We start from the raw sequence: 26,246 nt of genomic DNA, 5'->3' as shown, positions 1-26,246 counted from the left end.
AGAGAAAAAGTGCCCAATCCAAGCTCTGCGTCACACCCGCAATCGGTCAGAAATGGGGTTCACTGGTGTTTTATCCGGGGAGAGCACTTCAGCCCTCGCTGTTTCCCTCAGTCGCTGATTTTTCTTCCTTGCCACCAGCGCCCATCGGGCACCCAAGCCTACGTTCATTCCTCCCATCACCCAACCGTAGGGCAGGAAGAAGGGGTGATGCGAAAGAGAGACAGGTGGCTTGGTCGCCTCCCGGTGTTCTGCGCAGTTTTCCCCACGTCCATTTTGGAGGGAGAAGGCGAGGGGGCAGATAAGGCGAGGCTCCTGGGGGACAGCTGAGAGCAAGCGGGAAATGCCACCTGCTGAGGACCTTTCGGGCCGAACCAGCGACGGGTTGTGCCACCTGCTATAAATAGGTTGCCGAGGACAGAGTGTGCTACCGCACATCCCGCCGTAGGGCTCTAATCATGTGCTGGGGCCGGCAACCCCGGCTTCCAAGGAGTGCGCTGGGCCAGGATCCTAAGCTGGGGCGGGATGGGGCGGCGGCTCGAGCACCCTCCCCGCGCCCAGAACCCCCAGGGTGCGCTGAGGATGGGCGGCTGGGGAGGATGCGAAGAGGGGGTGAAGGCCGCGGCGGACCCGCACTGCAGCAGCTGTTGCTCGCCTGTGACTCGTCCGTCCGGACCGTGCGGCCAGGGCAGAGTCACACAGCGCAGTGGGGAAGGGAGGCGGGTGCGCCGCGTCCCCCTCTCGGCTCCCAGGGGACCGAGTAGGGAGATCCCGGTTCCTGCCCTCCCCTCGCCTCCCCCGCGCTCGCCCAGCCGGGGAGGAGGAAACGCGAGCCGCGCGCAGACACCCCCTCCTCCCCCTCCCCCTGCCCCTCCTTCTCCTCCTCCTCCTCCTCGGCTGCCGCTGCTGCTGCTGCCGCCGCCGCCGCCGCCGCGGCCGTCAGCTCCACGGTGCCTGTTGCTGCAGCCGCCGTGGGACTGGCAGTGTCCTCAGCCTGGAGAAGAGGCGCTAGATCTGCGGAGCGGTTTCCTCCCAGCACCGGGCGGCCGGCAGAGCGCAGCCAGAAGAGGACGATGGATGCCCCGCCCGCTCAGGCCGTCCCTACAGTGCCCCCGAGCACCTGCGCGCCGCGGCCGGGCCCCAGGCTCTGAGCGCGCAGTGGCACAGGTAGGCGCCTTCTGGGGCTTCGCCCACGCCACCCGCTGACCCTTCCCGGTTGTCCCGATCGCTCCCAATTCCCGGCGCGCCTCAGCGCTCCCTGGCCGCAGAAAAGGCGTAATCCTGCAGCCCAGGGGCGTTCCTGCTGTCCTCGCGGCGCGGGGTCTCTCGGGGCGCGCGGGGTCTCTGGGGCGCGCGGAGCGGGGAATGGAGTTCACTGCCACCTTCTGGTCCCCTACTTGGACGAAAGCGAAACCTTGACGTTCATAGCGACCCGGGAGCTTCGACAGACTTCTACCCTGCCCCCTCCTCCCGCTCACTAGTCTTCTCATCTCCTCCTCTCTCCCGCCAAATATCTCCAGGGTGGCTGTAAAGCGACCAGATTGGGAGGACGATGATCAGAGTGACCCCATGCCACCCTTTAAAAGTTCAGAGTACTTTGTTTTAGTAACTTTGGCTGCTCCGCCAGTGCGAGTAACATTTCTTTCTATGGGCACATCCTGTACCAGTCATTTTGAAACCCTGCTTAATTGTTTCTAGCAGCTTCCTGATCGCTATGTGATTATGAGACCCTCTCAAACGTTGCCACACATTCTTGTTTTTCTTTTTTTATATGAAGTATCATTTTGTTTTAAGTCCAGCTAATTGTGGTTTTCTCTGTTGTGATTCTATTTAAAATAGCTTGTTCTCCGGAAGTTGCTTAAAAAGGAAAAGAAATTGAAAGTAATGATTGTTTCTTCCACCAAACAATTAAATTTTCGACGTACCCTATATTAAAGTGTAGATGTTCACTTCATAGATCGCTCATTCTTGCTTTTAGATGCTTGGATGATTTCATTTACTGATAAAATCAGACTTTGAAAGAGCTTTAAAAATGACCTGGTTTAAATGGGTCACACCCAAGTAACTCAGCTATCTCTGCAAGTCCAAACTTCCCAACTTTTTGCGTTGAGCACGCTGAACTAAACGTACAGGCCCTGATAAAGAGCCCTTGTTTAGAAGAGCAGAAAGTCATTCTCTTTCCCAGGTGCGAGATGGGATCAGTAACCATTGCCTGTCCCTGACTTTTGTTGTGTTTGGGGAGTCTGCTCAGTGTGGGAGGGGTGAGGTGGAAGAATGGAAGGAGAGATATTCTGAGGCTGGGCGGGGAATGCACCTTGCAAAACATTCTTTGCTTGCCTGACTTTTCAGGTTCTATGACTGGCTGGAGTTCGGAATCCCCATTGTGAGTTCTGTACCTTTTTAAAGCGTTCACATGGCTCCTTTTGATTAGGAGGGAGATGTGACTCATTATCAGCTCCTTTCTGGGAGCCCTGAGGATGGTCTTAAGGAACCATTGCATGGTTTGTAAACAGTTGCACCATTTGATATTGGATATGATTGCAGCCTTCAGTCTGCCTGTTTCTTTTTCTTGTTTTGTCCTACAAAGTTATAGAGAACTAAGATCATAATGAGTGCTTTCCAGATTTTTCTATAAGTACCTATCTGTGTAACATGAACTACTGGACAGTAGGCACAGCTGTGAGTTAAAAGATACCCTATAAAATTTTGAATACAAATGGAGTATTCTGATACTGTTGAGTATAGGAGACATGAAAAGGGCCACTGGTGGTTTAAAGGAGGAAATAAAATCAGGTGATAATTAATATAAATACATTTATGTGGATTTGCAAACCAGTAGAAGAGGGAAAAATCAGTGTAGTTATGAATTATTAGCATTAAAGAAAGGTTTTTCACATGGGCGCTCCCTGCCACAGTCCAGCTCTGGGATTTCCCTGTTCACCATGATAGCATTTCTGGTTGGGTGGTTGGCAGGTCAGTGTTAGCTTTTTATCTCATAAGATAGTTTGTCATAGTGTGAGTGGGTATAAGGAGAAGATGGCCAACTGTGTAGAACTGGGACTTGCCCCTTCTTCCTCATTATCCAGCCACTAATAATCGCTGGGAGACAGCCTGAACCAGAAAGGCTGCAGTTATGATCACCGTGCCCTGTGCAGAGCCAGCTGTAGTGGGCACTCCTTTCTGACCCAAATAGATCTCAGATCTTCTGTAGGTCCCCAGTCTCCACACTTTCCAGATTTCCCCCAGAAAACCTAAAATATATATACATTCATTTGGGGACTGAATGCAAGTGCAAATGCCTGGGCACACTTTGCTCTCCCCTTTCCACTTCTACTGTTCCACCTTCGCAAGGTTAATGGCCACAGTAGTCCTAATACTTGATCTGCTCCCCAGCCCTTTTCTTTTCTTGGTCATTAAAACTTCGAGAAGTAGAATCTGTGCACTAAAAATCACAGTCTGCTCAGCAGTCAGGGTCTGCACTGATGCCAGAGGATTTTGGTCTGTAGTCAGAACTGTTACCTTGCAATTTCCTCTACCTTTTCTCCTTGTCTCTTCCTTTCCAACTCTGAATTCCAATAAAAATATTTTTTAACAAAATTCTTCACAAGAGACATAGCAGTTTCCATTTTCAAGGTTTCTGACATTTTCAAGTCAAAAATTCTGTTTGATAGATTCTTAGATTTAAGGGCGATGTATCCCTTTTCAGGTTTCAAATGTTTATAAAAAGGTTTGTCATATTTGGGCCATATGAAATAATCTTAAAACTTTGGTTTCAGTGAAACTGAAAAATCTAGGAAATATGTTTTAGCACTAAAAAAGAGTCTTTTAATTTTGAATGTGTCTGTTTCCTTTGAGATAACAATAGCCATTTTTTTTATCTTGAAAGAAAATGCATCTATTTAACTTTAGCAAGACATTATACATGATCAGTGGACCTAAACTTCCAGAGTAGGTTGTGTTGTCAGAATCAGTAAACTTATACATGTAAAGTGCCCAGGACAGCACCTGGTTCATAGTGAGTATTCAAGTTACTTGTTGCTATTGCTATATTTATTTGTTTATTTTATATTTTTAGTATAAGTAAAGTATAACTTTAATATTAAGTTTGGATTACTGAGGCCAGGTAAAATCTAGATGGAACACCCAAGCTAATCCATTAGAAAGATATTTGAGGGTTATTGCCGTCTGAAGATATTTGTATGCATTAGACAGATCTGGATTCCAATCCTGCCTTCATTTATTAGTAAGGGTCCATTCTGTAATGGGGATGATGACAATTACTTCTCAGAGTGAGAGTACAAAAGTTCATTTATGTAAAATATCCAAGAAGAGGTCGTTGGTTCATAGATTTTTCCTCCAGTGAGTAGTTTTTAAAAAGCAAGCACAATCCCTGGACCCAAAGGACCTTGGCTCAAATCTTGATTCTGCCTCTTTCTACTGGTGTGACCTTAGGCAGGTATCTTCCCTTCCCTGTGTTGCCAACTCCTTTCTCTTTCTCTCCTTTAAGTTGAAAGTAATAATGATAATAATTGTTTACAATAGTCCTTATTTTCCATGGTTGTTTTGAGAGTTAAATCAGTTAATAGACACATAGTGGTATTGTTATGTGTTAACTGTTAGGAGTTAACTTTACTTAGAGCAGCTATGCAGGAGGGAATGTTATACATAATCTCTAGAGATCAGTGAGGATCATCCCCAAACTCTACCCCTTTGTCCTGTACCATAAAGTATAGGAGAACACCAGAAGTGACAGTGGTCAGACACAGGATTAGGCTTGAATTGGCTCTGATTTATTTAAGAAGGCACTCTTTCAAAAATATCATTATTTTACATGTTAAACTAGAGGTGTATCTGGTACTGAAGCTTCCATGATGGTGGTAAGGTTAGAACACTGGCTTTGGGACCTCTGTGTGCTGGTGAATAGCTCACTGGATAGTTCTGAAGGATCATTACGACCTGAGCTATTGCTGGGTGAGAGCATGCTGAACTGACTGGGGTGGATTTCTGTTGAGGTAGTGGACCAGTGGTGTACCTAAGCCAGTGGTCTTACTGCATGGGATGAGACTCCTTCAGGTTGCAGTATAATTCTGCTCAGATATATGTCTACTTTATCTGGGGTAAAGAACAGAAAATTAGACCATTGAGTAGCCACGGAAACTCCTGTTTCTCCTGGGGTTCGCAATAGTTACTCAGTATTGGCTGGTTCCTAACCTGGCTGGAATCTAGGGGTCTCAATGCTCTTCCCTCTATCTTAATCTTAGTCATTTGTGTTGTGATAACAAAATTCCTCAGAATTTTGTGATAACAAAATTCCTCAGAATAAAGAAAAGGGATCTATTTGGTTTATAATTCTGCAGCCTGAAAAGTTCAAACATCATGACACTGGCATTTGGTAAGAACCTCCTGTCTGTATCACAATATCACATGCTAGGTAATGCTGTAGCAGACAGCATGACAGGGCAGGTGCATGTTTGGGAGGGAGAGATTACCTGTTGAGAGAGGAAGCAAAAGTGTGGGGAGGGACGAGGGTACTTTATAACAACCCAGAGTTGTGGGAGCTAATCCAGTTCTGCAGATGTAGCCTGCTCTGTGAGACCAGCATAGATTCCTCCAAGGAGGGTGGTCATGACCCCAACACCCCGCATCAGGCCCTGCCTCATGAAGGTTCCATCACCTTGGGGGACACGCTCAAACCCTCCCATCAGCATTGTGAACAGGTGAAGGCTGAAATGCAGAGGCTGGTGCATAGCAGCCCCTGGGAAGTCCCCCTCCTACTGTCCGTAGGGCCTGGGAAGAGAAGGGCTTCCCAATAAGCAGCTTACTAAAACCTACCCTTGCTTCTCTTGTTTCCTGATCAATAAATTCCATCCTTTCTTCACACATCTCCCCCACATTTTTGTTCCTGAAGGGAAGATTGGAGCAGCTTTGTTCCCCCATATAATGGTGGAGACATTTTGTATTATGCATTATGAAAATTAGATTCTCCAGATTTTATTGACAGAAGAAAACTTGGAGATGATTTCGTTCTACACTCTTATGAGAATAAACTCAAGATCTGGAGACGTAGTTTGCTGTTTCAGCTTCACACTTGAAAATGTTCTCCTGAGGAAATTGAGGTTTGCAGCTCTTGGATAGGAGTCAGGGACTGGGATTGTCCTAATTCTGTCACTAAATTTGAAGAAGCCACTTCACTTCTCCAGAACCCAGTTGCTTCATTTCAAATATGAGAGAAATTTCTAAATGGCTTAAAAGGTCTTTGCTAGCTTTACAATTTTATGGTTCTAAGTGCATGCTTCTAGGGATAAGTAGCATAGCAGAACTCACAGGATATTGAAACTGCTTTAAGAAAAGGGTGTCTTTATGTTTTGAGTAGCTGCTGCATTTAAGGACCATGTAGGTGCTGCATAGAATACACAAAAACAAGCCCTGTAGAAGAACAGGGCTTGTTCACACCTGATTCTACTAACAAGAGCATAACAATGCATTATAGTATTCTCACGGTGGGTATGAAGCAGAAGAGGCCTCCTTGGAATAGGTGATTGTCCCTGAGCCTTGAAGCAAAGGGTCTTAGCTAAGGTTGAGTGTGAAGGATATGCTTGAGATGGCTTTAAAAATAATGTAGTGGTTTGTTAGTATTATTGAATAGTTCATCTATTCCATTGAAAAGTAATGTGTTACTCACCTAGTCTAAGTCACCATGAATCTTGCATTAGAAGAATCAGAATTGCTTATAAATAATCATGGCTATGTCTGAGGTCAGACTTATAATTTGTTATTTTGTAAGCAGTGTTTAAGGTCTAATCTATTTTTTTACAGAAGAACTATGAATGTGTCACACCTGGGTGAAAAGTGAAAACTTTAGACATTCATAACATTTTATTGATAAAATGGCCTAACAAATTTGATGAATAGTGCCTAGTTCATAGTGAGCACTCAACTAATTACTTATTTCTGTTACTCTATGTATTTTTTATTTTATGTTTAGAATTTAATATTAGGTTTGGATTGCTGAGACCATGTAAAATTTAGAGAAAATTGGTTGTTATCTCAAAGGAAACAGACACCCTCAAAATTAAAGGCCTTTTCGCTAGTGTTAAAACATGCCCTACATTCTGATTATTTAACGAGTGATTTAAATATCAAGAAAGTTGAAATAATTTTGCTATGCTTGTTGCTACCACATTAATAACTGCGTCACCTAAAATAATGGATAGATCTAATATCTGTCCTTTGTAGTAATTCTAGTACTTCTTTAAACATGTCTTGGGATTAGCGGCTGTCAACAGTTAGAACTTGAAACAGATTCAGTTACAGAAGTAGACATTAAGCCAGACATTTAATGCCACTTTCACCTGTAGGCGAGAAAGACAGGGAGAGACTATTATTTACTGGTTTATGTGAAGTTCTGATCTATTTTCGTTGTCAGGGGAAGCTATACTCCAAAGGAAGAGAGTCAGGGACTACACTTCCATAAAATATATTTGGGCTCTAAATAAAATGTTGGTTTATTTCTGAACTTTTGAACATTTAAATTTTTAAAAATCCATTCTGAACTGTTTGAATTATAAAACTTTACTTTTACAATATGAGAATATATATATATATAGTAGAAAAACATTAGAGTAAAAAAAATAGACTTTAGTTTTATTTAATGTTTAAAATTTGAATTTGAATACTGATTTTCATAACCCTGAACCTGAAGAGTTTAAGAAGCGTGCAGTCCTGGGACACCAGTTCAAACTCAGAGTGAACATAATGCCTGGATAAAAAGTGGCTAAGCACATAATGATGGCTGCTCTGAATCATCTTGGTCTCCAGGGAGGTGCTATTGGGAGAGGTGAAACCTTTGTAGGGGATTACTAGGAGTTCTTCAGGTCATTGGGGGTGTGCCTGGAGGGGACCCTAGCCATTTCCTCTTCCTCCATTTCATCCCAGCCATGAGGCGAGTGGTTTTTCTTCTCCCCAGAGTCCCACCATGATGTGCTGACTGGCCTCAGGCCTAACAGCTACAGGACCAGCTGATCATGAACTGGAACCTCTGAAACCATGAATTAAAATAAACCTTTTCTTTTTATAAGTTGATTATCTCAGATGCTTGTTACAGTGACAGAAAACTGACTCACACAGTAGGATGAATAGTGATACTGTTCACTGCAGTATGGCTTACAGGAGGGAGAGAAATTCTGGGAAGGGAGGGAGGGGTGACACTGATCTGGTTTCGAAATAACTAAGTTCAGGCTGAGGTGCCTACAGGCTATCCAGACAGAATATGTAGTGACTGATACTGATCTGGACCTCAGGAAGGAGGCTTCTATAGCAGAAAAACACCTGGCAATCATTAGGGGAAATGTGGTTGATGAACTTTTATGCAGCAGTCAAGAAGATAGCTTAACTACAGGTACAGTATCTCTCATTTCACTTTTTTTTTTTTGATACTGGAAATTGAACCCAGGGCCCTCTACCACTGAGCTACATCCCCAGCCATTTTTATTTTTTTACTTTTGTGACATGGTCTTGCTAAGTTCCTTAGGGCCTCACTAAATTGTGGAGTCTGTCCATGAACTTGCAATCCTCCCACCTCAGCCTCTCGAGTCACTGGGATTATAGATATGTGCCACTGCACCTGGTTCTCATGTCACTTTGAGACAAGCAATTCAAGCTATCTCGAGCTCCCTTATGAACAGTTTCTTGGTTCATAAGAATAGCCTCACTGGGCACAGTGGCACACTCCTGTAATCCCAGCTACTTGGGAGGCTGAGGCAGAAGGATTGCAAGTTGGAGGCCAACCTGGGCAAATTAATGAAAGTCTGTCTCAAAATAAAAAAGGCCGGGGCTGGGTATGGTGGTGCACAACTGTAATCCCAGCAACTCGGTAGTCTGAGGCAGGAGGATCACAAGTTCAAAGCCAGTCTCAACAATTTAGGGAGGCCCTAAGCAACTTAGTAAGACACTGTCTCCAAATAAAAAATAAAAAGCTGGGGGTGTGGCTCAGTGGTTAAGTGCCCCTGAGTTCAATTCCTGGTGCCAAAAGAAAAAAATAAAATACAAATAGAAAGGGCTGGGGGTGAAGCTGGGTGGCAGAGTACCCATGCCCAGTACTCTAACTGGATAAGTATGTTGGTTAAAAGTGAGGCACCACATGGAAAGTTCTGGTACTCAATAAAAGGCATCTGAGTATTAGAGTGTTGTCTGTTGACATCAAAAGATTAGATGAGATTGTCCAGAGAAAAGCAGGTGTCGTGTGGGCAGAGGATGGAGTAAGCAAGGGATAAAAGCCTTCAAAGAACATGAAAAGCCCATTTGTGTATAATGAATCAAAATGCAGTCTGTAAAAAATTTCAAAAATAAATAAATAATTAAAAAAAAAAAAAAAAAAGAACATGAAAAGAAGCCCCTGGAAAGTTAAGAGGAGAAGCAAAAGAGTGTCACTGAGGGAGGTGTGGCCAGCATTGAGAAGTTCAGCAGGGACCAGGGAACTGCAGACCACAAGGTCCCCGTAGGATCTCACAGCCTTGAGGATCTGAGTGACCTTAATGGGAGCAATTTCAGTGGCTCTGTAGTGCAGATGAGGGACTTATAAGCAGGAGTGGATGGGTAACAGGTAATGGAGATGGAAAGTGTAGGCTTTACCTGAAGGTATTTTTGTCGAGAAGGAAGAATCTGAAGTCAAGGGGAAATATTTTTTCTTCTCCTTTTGGATGGGAAAGACTTCACCCAACCTTTAAAATATTTTTTGAATCCCCTTCTATAAATCGGTCCTGTGTCAGGCTCTGGGATCCAGGGGTGAAGAAGACAGATAGTCTGCTTTGTAGTTTCTCTTTGTGTTTGTGTCTATGCTCAGAGGGATACATGAGAGACTGAGGGTCCAGGGAGCCAATGAGTGCAGGATAGGGCTTGAGATCCTGGAGTCAGCTGGATTTTGAGCTCAAGGGTCTTGTTATTCACTGGGACAAGAAGGCCTTAGAACGCATCAAATTTTGTTGCTGAAAATAGAGAGGGAAATGCAGTGGAGGGAGTTTGGTTAGTAGAAGTAACACTGACATCTATTGATGGAGAGTGGCAAAGTGTGGGGGCAGTGGCTTACGGAGCATGATTAAATAAAATAAAGTTTAGGATGGTGTTTGGAACCTAGCAGCCACTGAATACATGCTAATAGAACATGAATGTGTGACTCAGAATCTCTAGACTATCTCAGGGAGAGCCTTTTAACTTAGTGTCAAGTTTTCAATTTTGCAGATATGTCAACAAAATTGACACAGGTGCATTGAAATAGGATGGAAATCATAATTTAGAGCTTTTATATCACATATGGACCATGCATATTAAATATATATGTATATATTGTCTAATAGTCAAAGTATTCACCTATTACTGTTCCCCAAAATACAGACCTCACAAATATAATGATTATTTCAAAGTTAGCATAGGTGGTATATTTGCTGCTCAATTTAAGTTTTTATACATGGTTCCACATCTGGAATGATGGGACTAAATGGGTTAGTATTTGAGTAGAGGCTGGGGATGTAGCTCAGTGGCAATGCCCGTGCCCAACTGGGTTTCATTCCCAGCACCACGAAAATAATTAATAAATAAATAGATGAAATTTGATTAGTATCACAAGGGATAAGGCCAGTTGTTTAAAACTGGTCTGGTTCAGTATTCTGTGATGATGGTGGATGATATATATATTTTTTTCTCATAAGATTTATTTTTTATTTATATTTTAGATGTTGACAGACCTTTATTATTTTATTCATTTATTTATATGTCATGCCGAGAATTGAACCCAGTGTCTCACACATGCTAGGCAAGCACTCTACCACTGAGCCACAACTCTAGCCCCTTCTCATAAGATTTCTATTTTAGGGGAATCATCTCTACTGGATTTTATTATCTTGAAAAAATTTCTTGAAATAATTACTAGGTAATACTACAAGGTTTAAAGCCGTCAAAGGAGTGCTAGATTGTTTTCTATTGTGCTTGCCTTCGCTGGCTCTGTGAGGCTTACGTTTAACCGTGGTTTCCCAGAGGGATCTTTGTCCTGTAATGAGTGTGACAGTTATGCCATTACTAGATTTTATATGTAATACAATTTCAGGAAAGCTCTTTCTAGGCAGAACAGCTTATTTGAACTAATATTCATTTCTTCTTACATTGGTTTCAGACTTTTAAGTTCTGGAATAATAACTCACTGAAAACAGCTATTGCTATGACTTCATTAAATTCTAATGCCTGTTTTTCTCCCTCAGGATTCTGCCTCAGAAGTGTGTAACAGATTACTTCGTCTAAAATAGGAGAGGAGTGGCAAGGTTTGGCTCTCTCCAGACCTTTCCTAAGATGGAACCAATAACATTCACGGCAAAGAAACATCTGTTCCCTAATGAGCTCTCGGTGGACTTTGGCCTTCAGCTGGTGGGCTCTTTGCCTGTGCATTCTCTAACCACCATGCCCATGCTGCCTTGGGTTGTGGCCGAGGTCCGAAGACTCAGCGGGCAGTCCTCCAAAAAGGAGCCAACTACCAGGCAGGTCCGACTTTGGGTTTCGCCCTCTGGACTGAAGTGCGAACCTGAACCTGGGAAGAGTCAGCAGTGGGATCCATTGATCTGTTCCAGCATCTTTGAGTGCAAGCCTCAGCATGTTCACAAACTGATTCACAACAGCCACGACCCAAGTTACTTTGCTTGTCTGATTAAGGAAGATGCCGCCCATCGGCAGAGCATCTGCTATGTCTTCAAAGCCGATGATCAAACGAAAGTAAGTTGAGAAGGGATCACAAAGATTCCAGTGTGACTAGATGGTTTTTATGGTACAGGGATTAGGAAATGTAAGCATATTGGATGAGTAAGGGCTAGTGCTGCCGTTCTACATTGATTATTTAACTGAATTTTGGGTTTGCGAGGATAGTTTATAGTTTTCTGGAAGAATGTTTTATAACAGATATTAGAAATTATAAGTTTATGAGTTCAAAAACTCAATAGACAAATATGTCTAGAATTTTAAATAAGTGTGAAAGTATAGGACCTGTATTTGAGGTATCTGTCTAAAGCTTCAGTGCTTCTCCAACTGAAACCTGCACGTGAACCACCTGGGGATTGTGTTTAGCACCTGATTTAGCAATTGGTGGACCCCAGTCTGGATTTCTAATGACTGACAGGGTTTGACAGGTGGGATGTCCTGCTTGCTTTTCCTTTGCAAATTGCACTTTAAGTAACAAAGTTCTAGATCAGTGATCTCTAAATTTTTTAATTCCATTAAGAAAAACATAGTTGTTTATGAACCATATAAAAATATTTTAAAACTGGACATGGTGGCCCACGCCTATAATCTCAGCAAGTCAGGAGGCTGAGGCAGGAGAATCATAAGTTCAAGGCCAGTCTGGACAACTTACCAAGACCTGTGTCAAAATAAAGAATAAAAACTGCTGGGGATATAGCCCAGTGGCAGAGTGATCCTGGGTTCACTCTCCAATACTGCAAAAAATAAATAAATAAAAAATAAATAAATAAATAAATACTTTTAGCCATTTCCCAAGGTGTAATTTTCACTTATGCAAAGGCCATTGATAAGAATGACAAGTATGTACAATGAATCAAAATAATAATAAAAAGAAAGAAAGAAAAAAGAATGACAAGTACTATTGGGGGGTTCTTTTGTGAGGTTTCTTTTTTTTTTTTTTGCCAACTTCATGTCAGACCTGATTATCTCAATGTGTTTGAGGAAAACATATGAGACATAGTCAGAGCTCTGCTATGTTCTTGTTCATTTGTGCTTGTCTGTTATGTCCAGTGCATTCATTACTGTATCATTATTATATTTATAACTACAAATAAAGCCACTTGTCCATTTTCTGGGGATAAGTCTAAGTAAGATTGAAAATAATAATCCATATAATAATCCTTTCTCAATTGGACCCATGAAAAAGTGCAATTTGTGCAACAGACAGAGCAGCCAACAGCTGAGGGACCCCCAGCTAACCACGCACAGGCAGAGGAATCCCTCTGCTACCTTAGGTGTCAAGCACACCCACGTGACTGAGTAGAGGTCTGGGCCACGTGTACTGAATGAGGATGCCAGTGTCTGTCCGTATGGTCAATATCAGTTCAAATTTAAAATATGCACAGAATACTAATGTTTCCCCCCGACCCCATTAGGTTATTTTGCAGACTCTCCAGGGTGTAAGACCCTCATATGGAAATAAATGTTCTTGGTATAGTCTTTCCTTCATATCGCTGGTTTCCACGTTCATGGATTCAATCATCCTCTGAGAGAAACTATATGGAAAAATTATTACATTTGTCCTGAAAATGTACGACGTTTATTTCTTGTCCTTATTCCCTAAGCGATAGAGTATAACAATTGTTTGCATAGCATTTACATTGTATTAGGCATGATAAATAATCTACAGGATGTGTCTAGGTTTATAACAGCTACTTATATAGCATTTGCGTTGTATTAGGCACTGTAAGTAATCTGGGGGATGTTTGTAAGTTGTATGCAAATTTTATGCTATTTTATGTAAGGAACTTGATTGTCCGAACATTTTGTATTGTGGGCAGGGTCCTAGAATCAAACTCTGGCAGATACCAATGGGCAGCAGATCTGTGGAGACTCACTTTGGCTTGTTAATTGTTTGATGCTTTTCCTCACTGATTCAGTGATCACTGTTCCAGGTGTGGTTTGAGAAGTTTTTAGTGGAGGCGAGCAAAAGGCAGAGATATTGATAGGGAAGAGGAGCACGGAGTGTATGCACAGACCATGACAGAAAGAAAATGGAACCTAACATGTCCAGAGCATATGGAGGCTTTTTAAAATAAAGGCTAGTGTGGAGCTCAAAACCACCGTTTCACCCACAGAATCAGATGTCTTTTTTCTGTAAATCATATAACATTATTGCCCATGTACCTCAAATGGACATGACTGTGTTGTGCTCAGAGGGACTAACTTCCTGCATTCTAATTCTGTATCTGCCACCCGTGCACTGTTTGGCCTCAGCAACTGAGTCTGTTTCCTCATCTGTCAAATGGGGATAATTACTGTATTTATCTCATAGAGTTGCTGGGAGGACTACATGGGGTAGAACAGGACCTGAAACTTAGTAAGCAAGCTGGGGGAGTTAACTCAATGATAGAACGCTTGTTTGCCTAGCATGCACAAGGCCCTGGGTTCATCCCCCAGCACGGCCAAAAAGGAAAGAAACTTATTAAGCACTTGTGTCCATAACAATGATTTATTCAGGGGTGGGGGTGTAGTTCAGTGGCAGACAAAGCCCTGGGTTCAATCCCTAGTAGACTGCAAAAAATAAAAAATAAATAATAAATGATTTACTCAAGAAAGCTTGGCTGGAAGCAGATTAAGTGCTAATTTCACTTCAAGTCTTTGGCAGAAAGGAAAAGGATACTGAGATGCATGTCTTCTGCTCTCAAGGAGGAGATCCTGGTCATCCTTGAGCAAGGCAGTTGTAAAACTGCATAAGTAAACTTAGCAGTTCTCATTACTTGGGCAGATTCCAGAATGAAAATGAGAGGATTGAGCAGCTTATAGCCAGGTCAGCTCTGTATAAGGACTGAACTTCCTTAGGGAAGGTTTTTTCATGTCTGGTTGTTGAACACTTTATACTGTTGACTGTTTCCCAAAACCTTTCAGGTTCTGATCAGTTATGTAGGTACCTGACAAGAGGGAGAGATTTATAATTAAATTTTGTGATTGGGGCTTTAAGACTTAACCCAAAGTAGAGACTTGGCCTTACTCTATATTCTAAAAAGTTATGGTTGAAATACAAATTAGTTCTTACGTTGTGTTTGGCCTGTGTGCAGTTTTTACAAACGTGATCATCACTACTCAGATATAAATGCCAACCCACTCATCTTATGAAAGAGTAATTTGCAACATAGGTACTTGAATCAGGGATTTTGTTGTTGTCAGAAACAGAATGATAAATGATCCTGACTTGCATAATGTCCATTATGTTCTTGGACTCCACTGGTGCTACATCTCAGCAGAGGATTGTCGCTGTAGGAGCAGGTTGACCTCCACTGTCGTTTCTCTTGACTATTTATAACATTTGTTCAGTGAAAGAATTCCCTGGATTAAGGACTCTTCTAAACAGATGGGGTCAGAATCAACCGTGCTTGCCCAAGGAGATGTAGGTATTTACTGCCAGCGTTAGAAGCATGAAACTCCTGTGTGACAGGAAATCTTTTATCAGAATCTAAATTAATTTGCTGAAGTCTATCTAGGGAGAAGAGGCATCAAAAGGGAAGATTTTACAGGTACACCATGAGGTTGTGCTTGCCATTCTAGGTTTCATGGAATATTTTCAAGTGGTTCCACACTGAAGAGACTCCATAACCAAATGCATGAGGGCAGCATCTCAAATGTTTTGGTCTGAGGACCACTTCTCACTTTTGAAGATTATTGAGGATCCCAAAGAGCATGAATTGATGTGGGCGATATCTATCAATACTCACTCTATTCAAAATTAAAACTGAGATAGTATAAAGATACGGATGTTAAAATTTATTTTTTAAAAAGTAATAAACTCCCTACTAATATAATTAATATTTTTGTGAATAATAACTATACTTCCCAAAACTCTTTAGCAATAAGGGTGGCATAGTTTTGTTTTGTTTTATTTATTTTATTTTTCCTAATATCTAGAATGCCTGGATTAGAAGATGACTGGATTCTCATAGCTGCTTCTTCATTCATTGTTATGATACGTCATTTTGATTGAGAATAGGAAGGAAATTTGCCCTTACACAGATGTGTAGTAGGAAAATAGGGAAGTTGTGGATATTTTTCTGTCATGCAACAACTCAGAAAGTGGTAGTTTCTTTTTTCTAATGTTCAAAACACATTTATTTATGAAATCACTTGAAGATGATTTATGTACTTCGATAGAGTATATAATGAAAATTGTGATATACAATGTACTTCTCTTTAGATAAAGTCTTGTTTACAAGTTGAGGAAGATATTTCTTCTAATTAAAGTAGATTTTATATGGTACTAACATAATAAACATGGATTTCCCAAGAATCGCTCAATCATCCAGTGAAAGTACGAGGTGAACTAAAATTTTTTCAATCATATCTGGAAAAAAATTAACTCATTTACTTGCTTGTTGAGTCTTTGTCATCTGAAATTTTCAGCTTTGATGATTAACTTCCTGTTCATCTTTTCTTTTCCCAAGACCAATTAAGTTTGGCCTGTCTACCAAAATCTACCAATACCTCTGTTTGCGATCACCAGAAAGGATCTTGAATTTCCAGCAGTGAGTCTTTTTAATTTTGGCGTGTGCATTATTATAGCTTGAGCATCCTTGGGAGTTTTAAATGTAGCATGACATTCTGTACCTCCTTCTGGCTAATCAACATAAACAGCTTCTAAAATTTCACAGCCAAAGTGCCCTGTATAAAATCACTTGTGACTTAAAATATGTATAACAATTGTTCAAGTTTTTATAAAAACTCACAAAGAAATGTTTCATCAAACCTACAGAAATCCTGAGGTTCTTGAGTAGTTGTACTGCAACATAGCTCAAGAGTGCCTAGTTTTTGATAAAATTCCAAAGTAACTTCTTCTAAACAAGTTGTGGTAAAAAATGATAGCTTCTTGAAGGTTAGCTGCAATATGAAATCTGAAACTATATCAAAGCACTTCTGCACTTTCTTTTGCTTTTTTAAAATATTTTTTTAGTTGTAAATGGACTTTTATTTCATTCATTTATTTGCGGTACCAAGAATCGAACCCAGTGCCTCACACGTGCTAGGCAAGCACTCTACCACTGAGCCACAACTCCAGCCTAACTTCTGCACTTTCTTATATTAAAATTCATTGGTCTGTATTGTGATTTAATGAATGTTTAAGGATACACAATTCTGTACCATCATGCATTGTTTTTTTTGGAAAATATTGATTCTTCATGTTAGGCTGACCACACTCATAACACTGTTGTATTAAGGAAACGCTGTTTCCTATTCCCTATCGAGTTGTACGTTAGTGTGTTAAAACCTTTGAAAATTCCTGCAGCAAGACAAATTGTTTAACCTTGTTAAGCCCAATTTTCCCCCAAATGTGTGGTACCATAGATGACATTTTTTTCATAACACCTTTGAGCATCCCTTCAAACCTGTGTGACACTGTGGTATAAAGCTCTGGATTGGGGCCTAGTTTTAAGTCTGGGTCCGTGATAAGAAACACATCTATTCTGGAAAACTGATGGGAGACCCTGAGTAGACTTTGCCCCATCACATCACAAAGAAATCAAGAGCTCTGCTCAGACGCAGGCCTAGAAAAATTGTCAAGTCAGAAAATCCTCTGGAGAGCCTTCCTCTTTCAGGTTCTTCAGCATCAGCTCCTCTAGCAAAATCTGCGCTCAGGAGAACATCTGAGAGCTGAGTGCAGTAGCACAGGCCTGTAATCCCAGCCGCTGAGGAGGCTGAGGCAGGAGAATTGCAAGTTCAAGGCCAGCTTCAGCAATTTAGCAAGACTTTGTTTCAAAAAATAAAAAGGTCTGGGAATGTAGCTCAGTGGTAAAGAACCCCTCAGTTCAATCCCCAGTTCAGGGAATGAGGGTGGGAGATGACACCTGATCTGCCTCTCAGACTGAGCTCCTTTCTTAAGAGTTTTTACCTTTTTATTAATTCTTTTCTCTATCTAAGGGGTAAAAAGTCCTGCTTCCTTTAAAGCAACTTTACAGCATGAGAGAGGTAGTGGAAGTATTGAGCTGGCCTGGGGCTTCTTACTTTGTCTTCTGTTTTATGACAAAAGAAAGAACAGTTTTTGCATGGGGTGGCAGGGACTTTCGAGATGGTAACGAGTGGAGGAGAAACAGAAGCTGGTGTGTGGAAAGGGGAGATGACAGTGCGTGCAGAACCCAGGGCAATCTGACATGGGGTACATGGGAGTGTTTTTGGTGTAAGTGCCAAACGTTTTTTAACTGGCGTTCTTTATTGTATTTGAATTATGTCAGTTCTTCAGATGCTTTTTCTGACTCTGGTCGGATTCTGATCTTCTGGATTTGGTGTTCAGCCTGAGCACAGCGTGGGTGTTTAATAACTGTGACAGGACAGATGTCACCCAGGAATGCTCCCAGGCTTCCCCTTTTCCAACCTGCCCAAGAGAATTTTGTAATTGCTGGTCTTACTCCCTCCCTCCTCTGAAGAGGGGGCATTGTTTCTTGCTGGGAGAGAGGCGAAGTCTGAGAGGACTGTGTAAAATAAGGAGCGTGGGTGTGGCTGGGAGCAGGCACAGTCGGAGGAGCTGGAATAGCTCTGTGGAAATAGACACACAGCGGTCTGCTTTAGAGATGAGGGCCTTCTAAAGTGTTGCTCAGGAAGATGTATTTGGACCCCTTTAATGTCTATGATTTTTGTCATTAATCTGCATTTCTTGAAGGACACATAGCTTGACACTGAACCTAGGTGGGTCCCTTCTACTAATTTTAAGACTACTTAATTACTTGTAAACGGAATCTAAGAGCAATACAAATGTCTCCTTTTGAAATTTCCAGTAAAGAACCAATGTGTATTCTTGCTTGAAGCCCCATGAGCCGTCATCTTTCCCAATACCTGCTGGGTGACTCCCTTACCCAGCCTCTCTGGACTGGTTACCTTGTGACCTTGCCTATTAAATGAGAAGGTGGTCTAAAGTTGTTTTCCTGTGATTAGCAGGATTAAGTCTTCCATTCCCTTATGTTTAAAGCCAGGGTTGCTTTGACTGTCATATTACTTAATTTCTGAATTCTTTTGAATTTTATTTTTGATTGTAGCTTTGTTTGGGTTGTGTTTTACCCATTACTAATTTGTCTTCATAATTTACCTTCTGCTTGGAATTCCCAGTTAGCAATTTCCCACATGCACTGCTCATTTCAGGATTTTCAACAGAGCCTGGCTGCCACTGTGTCTCTTGCTTGGCGGTTTTATTTGCCTGCCCATTACTTTCTTTGCTAGAGTGAAGACTGGGAATTATAACACCAAACTGGAGCATTTTGTCTTAGGGAGATGGTTCTGAAGAACATAGTATTCTTTTTCAGATATTCTTATCTATTCTCCCTTCTGTGTGTGATGCAATTTCTAAATTTCAGACATTAGCTTCTTTTTTTTGCTACTCAGGGAATGGATCTGAAGAGTTTTCGTTAGAAATGTTTTGGAGGGCTTTTCATCTGTGTTAAATTCCCACCAGGCACCTTCTATCCATTCTGGTTTATTACGTAAAGTTTCATTTGAGTTTCACGCGGTGGCTGTGACTCAGGGCACGGTTGCAGGGAACAGTGTATCCGTGTCCACTAATCAGCACTTGACCGTCTGTCCTGCCAGACAGAAGTCGGTTGCTGGGTGCAAGGGGTTGGCAAGGATTCTTTTTCGTCTATAAAAAGAATGTCCGGGACTGCTTGAACTACGAAGTATTTGTTGGAAGGTCTGGGCTCGTGACACTGGATTGATTACATAATTTATTTTTGACTTTGAAAAATGAATCTGAGGACTTCAGAAGCACCTCGCTTGTGATAGATGTTTAGATTGCTTTTAAAAACACTTTTCAGGACATTATCACTTTATATAGCTTTGTATTTTTTTTTTACCACGTGCTTTGAATTTGATAATTGTTTTTTAATAACTCCAGTCCTAAGAAAAGACTTTAAAAGTATCTTGAAACTAAAGCTGACTTCTATCGTAAAAGGTTTATTTATAGCCCAGACCTTTACTGGTCAGTACAATAATCAGTAGCCCTATGTGGCTACTGAGCCTTTGAAATGTGGCTCATCCGCATTGTGATGGGCTGTATGTGGATATTGAGGATGTACTTTGAAAGACAGAATGTAAAACGCTGTAGTAATTTTCAATATTGATTTCATGTTAGAACGATTGCTTTTGGATATATTGGGTTAAACAAAGTATATCACTAAAACTGCTTTCATCTGTTTAATTTTCCCTTTCTGAAATGTGCCTACTAGTAAATTTAAAATTACATGTGCGACTGGTGTCCTTTTCCCACTGGTCAGCTTTGGACTGCACTGGCTTACCATTATCTGAATATTCATCACAGAGGGCTCTCAGGTTCCCCCTCTTCTTTGCTATCTTTTATTTTATTTTATTTTATTTTTTTCCCTGGAACTTGGGATTGAACGCAGGGGTGCTCTACCACTGAGCTACATCCCTAGCCCTTTTTATTTTTTATTTTGAGACAGGTTTCACTAAATTGCTAAGACTTACCTTGAACTTGCAATCCTCCTACCTCAGCCTCCCTAGTTGCTGGGATTATAGAAGTTTGTGACCACACCTGGTTTATTTGTTAATGATAAAATTTTGCTCAGGCTGGGTGTGGTGGGGCATGCCTGCAATCCCAGCCACATAGGAGGCCGAGGTAGGAGGATCTCAGCCTCCCAAGTTTGAGGTCAGTCTCAACAACTTGGTGAGATCCTACCTCCAAATACAAAATAAAAAGGGTGGGGGCATACAACTCAATAAAAAAGGTAAAGTGCCCCTGGGTTTAATCCCCAGAGAGCAGGACCCTTGCTTGTCTTTTCAAGGCTAGACCCTGACACCTGGAACAGTACCTGGCACACAATCGTGAATGAATGAATGCACGCATGAATGCTACCTGTGTGTGTTCATTCTTGAGGATGCATTCCTCCTTTGTATTTTTTATTTCTTTAACCTGATCTCATCTCCCTCTACATTAGCTAGGATTTTTTCAGAGAAACAGCATCAGTGGGATATGTATTGTAAGATTTTGGCTCACGGGATTATGGAGGCCGAGAAGTCCCATGATCTGTCTTCTGAAAGCTGAAGGAAGTGTAGTTTGGGAGCTGAAGTTTGTGAATGGCATAGATTCTAGTCCGCGTCTGCAGTCCTGAGAACCGGAAACAATGAGGAAAAATCAGTGTCCAAGCTCACTCAGCAGAGAATTCAATTTACTCTGCCTTTCTCCTCTAGACCCTCAAGGGACTGGAAGGGCTGTCTGCCATACTCGGTCTACAAATGCACCAAGAATTAATATCTAACATGATATCTGAGCATCCCATGGCCTGGCCAAGGTGACACATAAACTTTTCCCTCACACCCGCTGTGCGGCCACATTAATTCACTGCTTCCCTTTTCTGTCTTCCCCCACCAGGGCAGACTTCTCTTGTTGAGTTGGGATATCATTTTTAGATCCCTCCTGAATGCCTTTCCTCTTGAATCTTTGGTCACAGAGTAAAAATCACTCTCTCTCTCTCAGTCCCTTGAAATCTGCACAGTTCTCTTAGTTTTTATGTACACAAGATTTTCTTGGCATTTATTGGTGACGGCTGTGGACGAGACTTCCTGAATGTTGAACTGCCTTTACTGTTGAGAAACCCTTTCTTCTGTGTGGGTTAAGTCCTTTCAGCAGCAACATGAGCCCATTTTCTTTGAATGAATCTTTCATTCCAAAATAATTTTTCTGATTATGGAAGTATTTATGTTGACTGTAAGAAAAATTAGTACAAAGAAATGAAAAGTAAAGCATTCTCTTTATTCCCATCTCTTAGAAAACAACATTAAGAGATTGGTATATATCCTTATTGATTTTATTCTCATGTATATAAACAGATGTTGCTGTGTGAAATCATTTTATGTATTCTGTTCTACCCTGTCTCCCTCTACACACACACACACACACACACACACACACAAACATATATACATGCGTATGTATATGGATATATTTTTGCATCTTTTTATGGTAGTGGAGATGTGTTCTTTCTAGTAGTCACACAGTTGTCCCTTGTTTGCCACATGGTGACAAGGAGGGCTGTTTTCATGGCTATGTCGGAACTGCTCCTTGGATAGCTTGGTGAACCATCTAAGTGGTGAAAAGGGACTGTGACCAGGATGGGCTGGAAGTGACTCTAAGATGTCTAACTTGCTTAGCATAAGAAAGGGACAGGATTTTGGAAAAGTCAGGCCTCCTGAATCGGAAGGGAATTCCTAGGTTGGAATGACTGGGGTCTTCTATCAACAGGAGAACTCCCCACAGCTTCCCTTGCTCTTGTCCTCAAATACCGTCTAGGCTGGACTACATACAAGAAGTGTGTGAGCACTACTTACAGAAATCAAAGAGAAGAGTCTACGAGGAGTGTCTGAGGGCAGTGGGCAGAGAAGGAAGAGCAGTAAGAGAGAGTATCCGGAAGCTGGAAAGGGAAGAGAGCCAGCATGCCTGCGGCAGAGAGCTGGGGGGACCATGGACTCGTGGGAACCCCTGGAGAGTTTGGGATGGATGCTCTTTTCTCTTTCCCCATGAGAAGGAACTTTAATCTAATTAAAAAAAAAAAAAAACTCTACCTGTTCTGCTGCCTGGACTGTATAGGGACATACCATGATTCCGCCAGCCCTTGTTGATGGTCATTTAGATGTTTCTCATTATCCCTTCTTCATGATAGTTTTCTCTGCAATGAAAATCTTGCATCTGCTTCAAAGTAGATAGAACCAATTTCTATAGGTGAATGGAAACCCTGCTCCTCCTGTTTCCACCCTGCTCTTGTGCTGCCAGGGTGGCCTAACTGAATTTTCACTCTGCCCAACGCTTGCCTCTGAGGACAGAATTTCCTCCTCAGGTTGGCTTGCTGAAACTGGATGGGTCTAAGATGGCTCCCAGAATGAGGGACTGGCAACCTTCACCTTCACTGTGGGAAAGGACATGACTATTCCTCCCCTTTATTGGTCTGGCCCTCCCTCTCATTTATTTTACCTTATATCTACAAGCTCCTGACCCCCAAGGGTGAGCAGTTGAAGGGGCTACTCTACCTTCCTCTTCTATTCTTGTCCAAGAAAGACGTTCCCTTTACTGCTTAATCAGTGTCTAGTCTTGTTACCGGTTCCACAATTCTAGACCCAGGAATTGTGTGCACAGGATCTAGCCTATGGGCTTAAAAATCAGTAATACTCCTTGAAAAAAGTGCACTAGGTATATTTTGAAGATAATCCCTTTAGCAGTGGGCACGGCTCAGAACCCATAGTTGCCTTGTGCTACTTTCAGGATGTTAAATTTCAAACCAGAGATTATATTTTAATTATGATGGCATGCCTTAATGGGATTCAAAGCTTTAAAAAAAATACAGCAACTGGAGACAAACTGTACATGCAAGCGAATGAATGTCACATCCATGTGATTTCCATTCTCAAATTTCATTCATAACACTTGGATTTCCCAAGTCTGTTCGTGACATGCTCCTTCCACTCTATAATGGATGGCTGCAGCCTTCTCATCACGATAAACAAGCTGGCTGACCATCACCCACCTTTACAATGAAGAAGGGAAAAGCAGCATTGCTTTCTATTGGAAGGACAAATAGAGTATTTGTGCTTTATGAAGAGAATAAAATTATGCCAAATAAGATTTTAGGTTTTTAGTCATTGCCTTTTATGTTTAAGATAGTAAACAAACCAGTACCATCTGTGTATTTCCAGATTAGCCTTACCCTGTTGAGAACAGTGATGAAGTTTGCGAAGCTAATAGCTGACTGATGTCCCCTAGATTCGGTGGTATGGGTGATCACTGACCACCTGGCAGTGGAGTAGAGGGGGATGGATGGATGCCAGAGCTCGCTGGACAGTAGATGGGGGAAGGGCAGGGACAGGGACATGCCATTTGTGACTTCCAGCCCAACTCAGGAATATACATATAATATGTATTTTCATTGTGCCTGTCCTTCCTTTTTCTATTTCTATCTCTTCTCTCCCTCTCCCCGCGCCCTGCAAACTTGGGGCCTCACGCATGCTAGGCAAATGCTTTCCACCTGAGCTACACCCTGAACCACCTCTATTCTTGAATACCCTTCCACTTTGTTTTTTTCCTCCTTTTTACCTCCCTTATCTGTTGGCAGTAAAAATAACAACCACAACTAATTTGCAGGGTTCTTTGTGATTTACGAAATATTTTTGCATACATCACCATATTTTATATGCTCACGCATTCTTTGTTTTAATATTATAATAATTTGCAGTTGTTTAGGCTAGAGGCTTAGAAGGTCCTAGGTGCCTGGTATTTCATCCTCTTCTTTGACATTGAGGAAACTGAGGCTAAGAAAACACCGGAAGGGACGAGAAGGCGCCTGGAAGGTCCATCATGATTTCTCCATACAGTCCTGTGCACAATGCATACATGTTACTTGGGACATCAATAACTGAGGAGGGTGGATGGGTAGAGACGTACAAGAAGAGCATTTTCTGGTACTGAAGCTGTGCTGCTGTAGTTTCACAGCAGTTGTTTCTGCATCTCATGTTAGAGGGGATGCCCAGGCGAACTGCACAGAAATACCTGCAGGACATGCCTAAAATGAAAGGGATGCAAATTCAAATATTTCACATGAGAGAAGATAGGAGAGCAGATCGTCATGAATGGATGCCAGGCACAGTGAATCCGGACCTGGCCCTCCCCTCCTTACACGGTCACAAGTCCTCCGGAACCAGCAGTCTGGGTGCCAATCACACTGATACAACAGCTTGCCCTGCTCCCGTGTGTTCCCATCTTAGGTAATTACATCACAATATTGCCATTTCTGAAAAAAGGTCTTATTCCGAGGTATGGGATTAGAACCTATATAAATGTTCTACAAGATATAATTTAACCCATCACACACTCTATTCCTATTTTTCTGAGTTTTTATCCAGAGGTGTTGAATTTTGTCATGTGACATTTCTACATCGATCCATACAATCGTCCAACTTTCTGGACTTATCAATGAAGTGCATAGACTTTAGTGGGTATGGTCTCGCAAATTCCTGATGCCCAGTAACCAATAACCTTTCACTTGGTCTACCTCTTAAAGATTCTATCAGCCAACCTTACCACACTGAGGACCAAGCTGCCAATACATGAACCCTTTACAGGGTGTGCGTGTGGGAGGAACAGGTACCCAGACCTCAGCAACCTATTTCCTTATTTCACTGTTGATGTCTTCAGGATCTGTCATAATTAATATTCCATTTAATAGTTGTTATTGAAAATTTGTTATTCTTTCCTTCATCAGTGTATTACAAATTTGTGAATTCTATTAATAATTTCAAGCAAGCAGCTCTTTGTCTCATTGACTTCTTTCATTATCTCTATTTTCAATATAATTAATCTCTGCTCTGATCTTATTAATTCTTTCTTCTGCTTAATTTGGTTTATTTGCTCCTCAACCACCCATCCCCCTAACACCCAAGATTTCCCAGGTGCTAAAAATGAGTATTAGTTTGTGACTATTCCTTATTTCTAATGGGTTTTTTAAAAATGTGTTCTAATTAGTTATACATGACACTAGAATGTATTTTGACACATTGTACACAAATGGAGCACAACTTCTCCTTCCTCTGGCTGAACATGGGGCAGAGTCACACCAGTCGTGTAATCATACATGTATATAGGGTAATGATGTCCATCTCATGTCACTGTCCTTCCCATCCCCACATCCCCTCCCCTTCCCTCACTCCCTTCTGCCAATCCAGAATTCCTTCATTTTTCCCTACCCGACCCCCACATTATGGATCGGTATCTGCTAATCAGAGAAAACATTTGGTCTTTGCGTTTTTACATCTGGCTTATTTGGTTTAGCATGATATTCTCCAGCTCCATCCACTTACCTGTAAATGCCATAATTTCTTTTTTAAGGCTAAATAATATTCCCTTGTGTATATATACCACGTTTCTTTATCCATTTCTGTTGAAGGACATCTAGATTGGTTCTATAGCTTAGCTATTGTGAATTGAGCTTCTATAAACATTGATGTGGCTGCTTCACTGTAGTATGCTGATTTTAAGTCCTTTGGATATAAATCTAGGAGTGGAATAACTGGGTGAAATGGTGGTTCCATTCCAAGTTTTCTGAGGAATCTCCATACTGCTTTCCATGGTTGTTGCACCAGCAATATGTGAGTGTACGTTTTCTCCCACATCCTTGCCAACACTTATTGTTGCTTGTATTCCTGATAATTGCCATTCTGACTGGGGTGAGAAGAAATCGCAGAGTAGTTTTGATTTGCATTTCTCTAATTGCTAGAGATGTTTGTTGATTGATTGTATTTCTTCTTATGTGAGGTGTCTGTTCAGTTCCTTAGCCTGTTCATTGATTGGATTTTTTGGGTTTTTTGGTGTTCTTTTTGAGTTCTTTATATATCCTGGTGCTTAATGCTCTATCTGAGATGCATGTGGTAAAGATTTTCTCCCACTCTGTAGGCTCTCTTCATGTTATTGATTGTTTCCTTTGCTGAGAAGAAATTTTTTAGTTTGAATCCATCCCATTTAT

The 26,246-nt window shown here is 41.6% G+C and overlaps 1 protein-coding gene across 4 annotated transcripts in view; it reads left to right on the top strand.

Annotated features, from left to right (window-relative positions):
- The first annotated feature begins 974 nt into the window (after positions 1–974).
- TBC1D1 (TBC1 domain family member 1) overlaps positions 975–26,246 on the top strand; it is a 227,580-nt gene continuing 202,308 nt past the window's right edge. The window contains exons 1-2 of one of the 4 annotated variants that reach the window (XR_013766002.1): positions 975–1,164; positions 11,247–11,751. Coding sequence is in view for 3 of the 4 variants with exons in the window: in XM_079152792.1 (XP_079008918.1) it covers positions 11,335–11,751 (417 nt within the window). In the remaining variant the exon portion in view is untranslated. The remainder of the gene's footprint in view (positions 1,165–11,246; positions 11,752–26,246) is intronic. The other 3 variants (XM_079152792.1, XM_079152793.1, XM_079152794.1) reach the window with 3 other exon arrangements.

This window comes from Sciurus vulgaris (genome assembly GCF_902686455.1).
Source record: "Sciurus vulgaris genome assembly, chromosome: 9".
Taxonomy (NCBI): Eukaryota; Metazoa; Chordata; class Mammalia; order Rodentia; family Sciuridae; genus Sciurus; species Sciurus vulgaris.
Note: the sequence above shows the minus strand (reverse complement) of the source record. Positions and strands in the feature narration are given on the sequence as shown.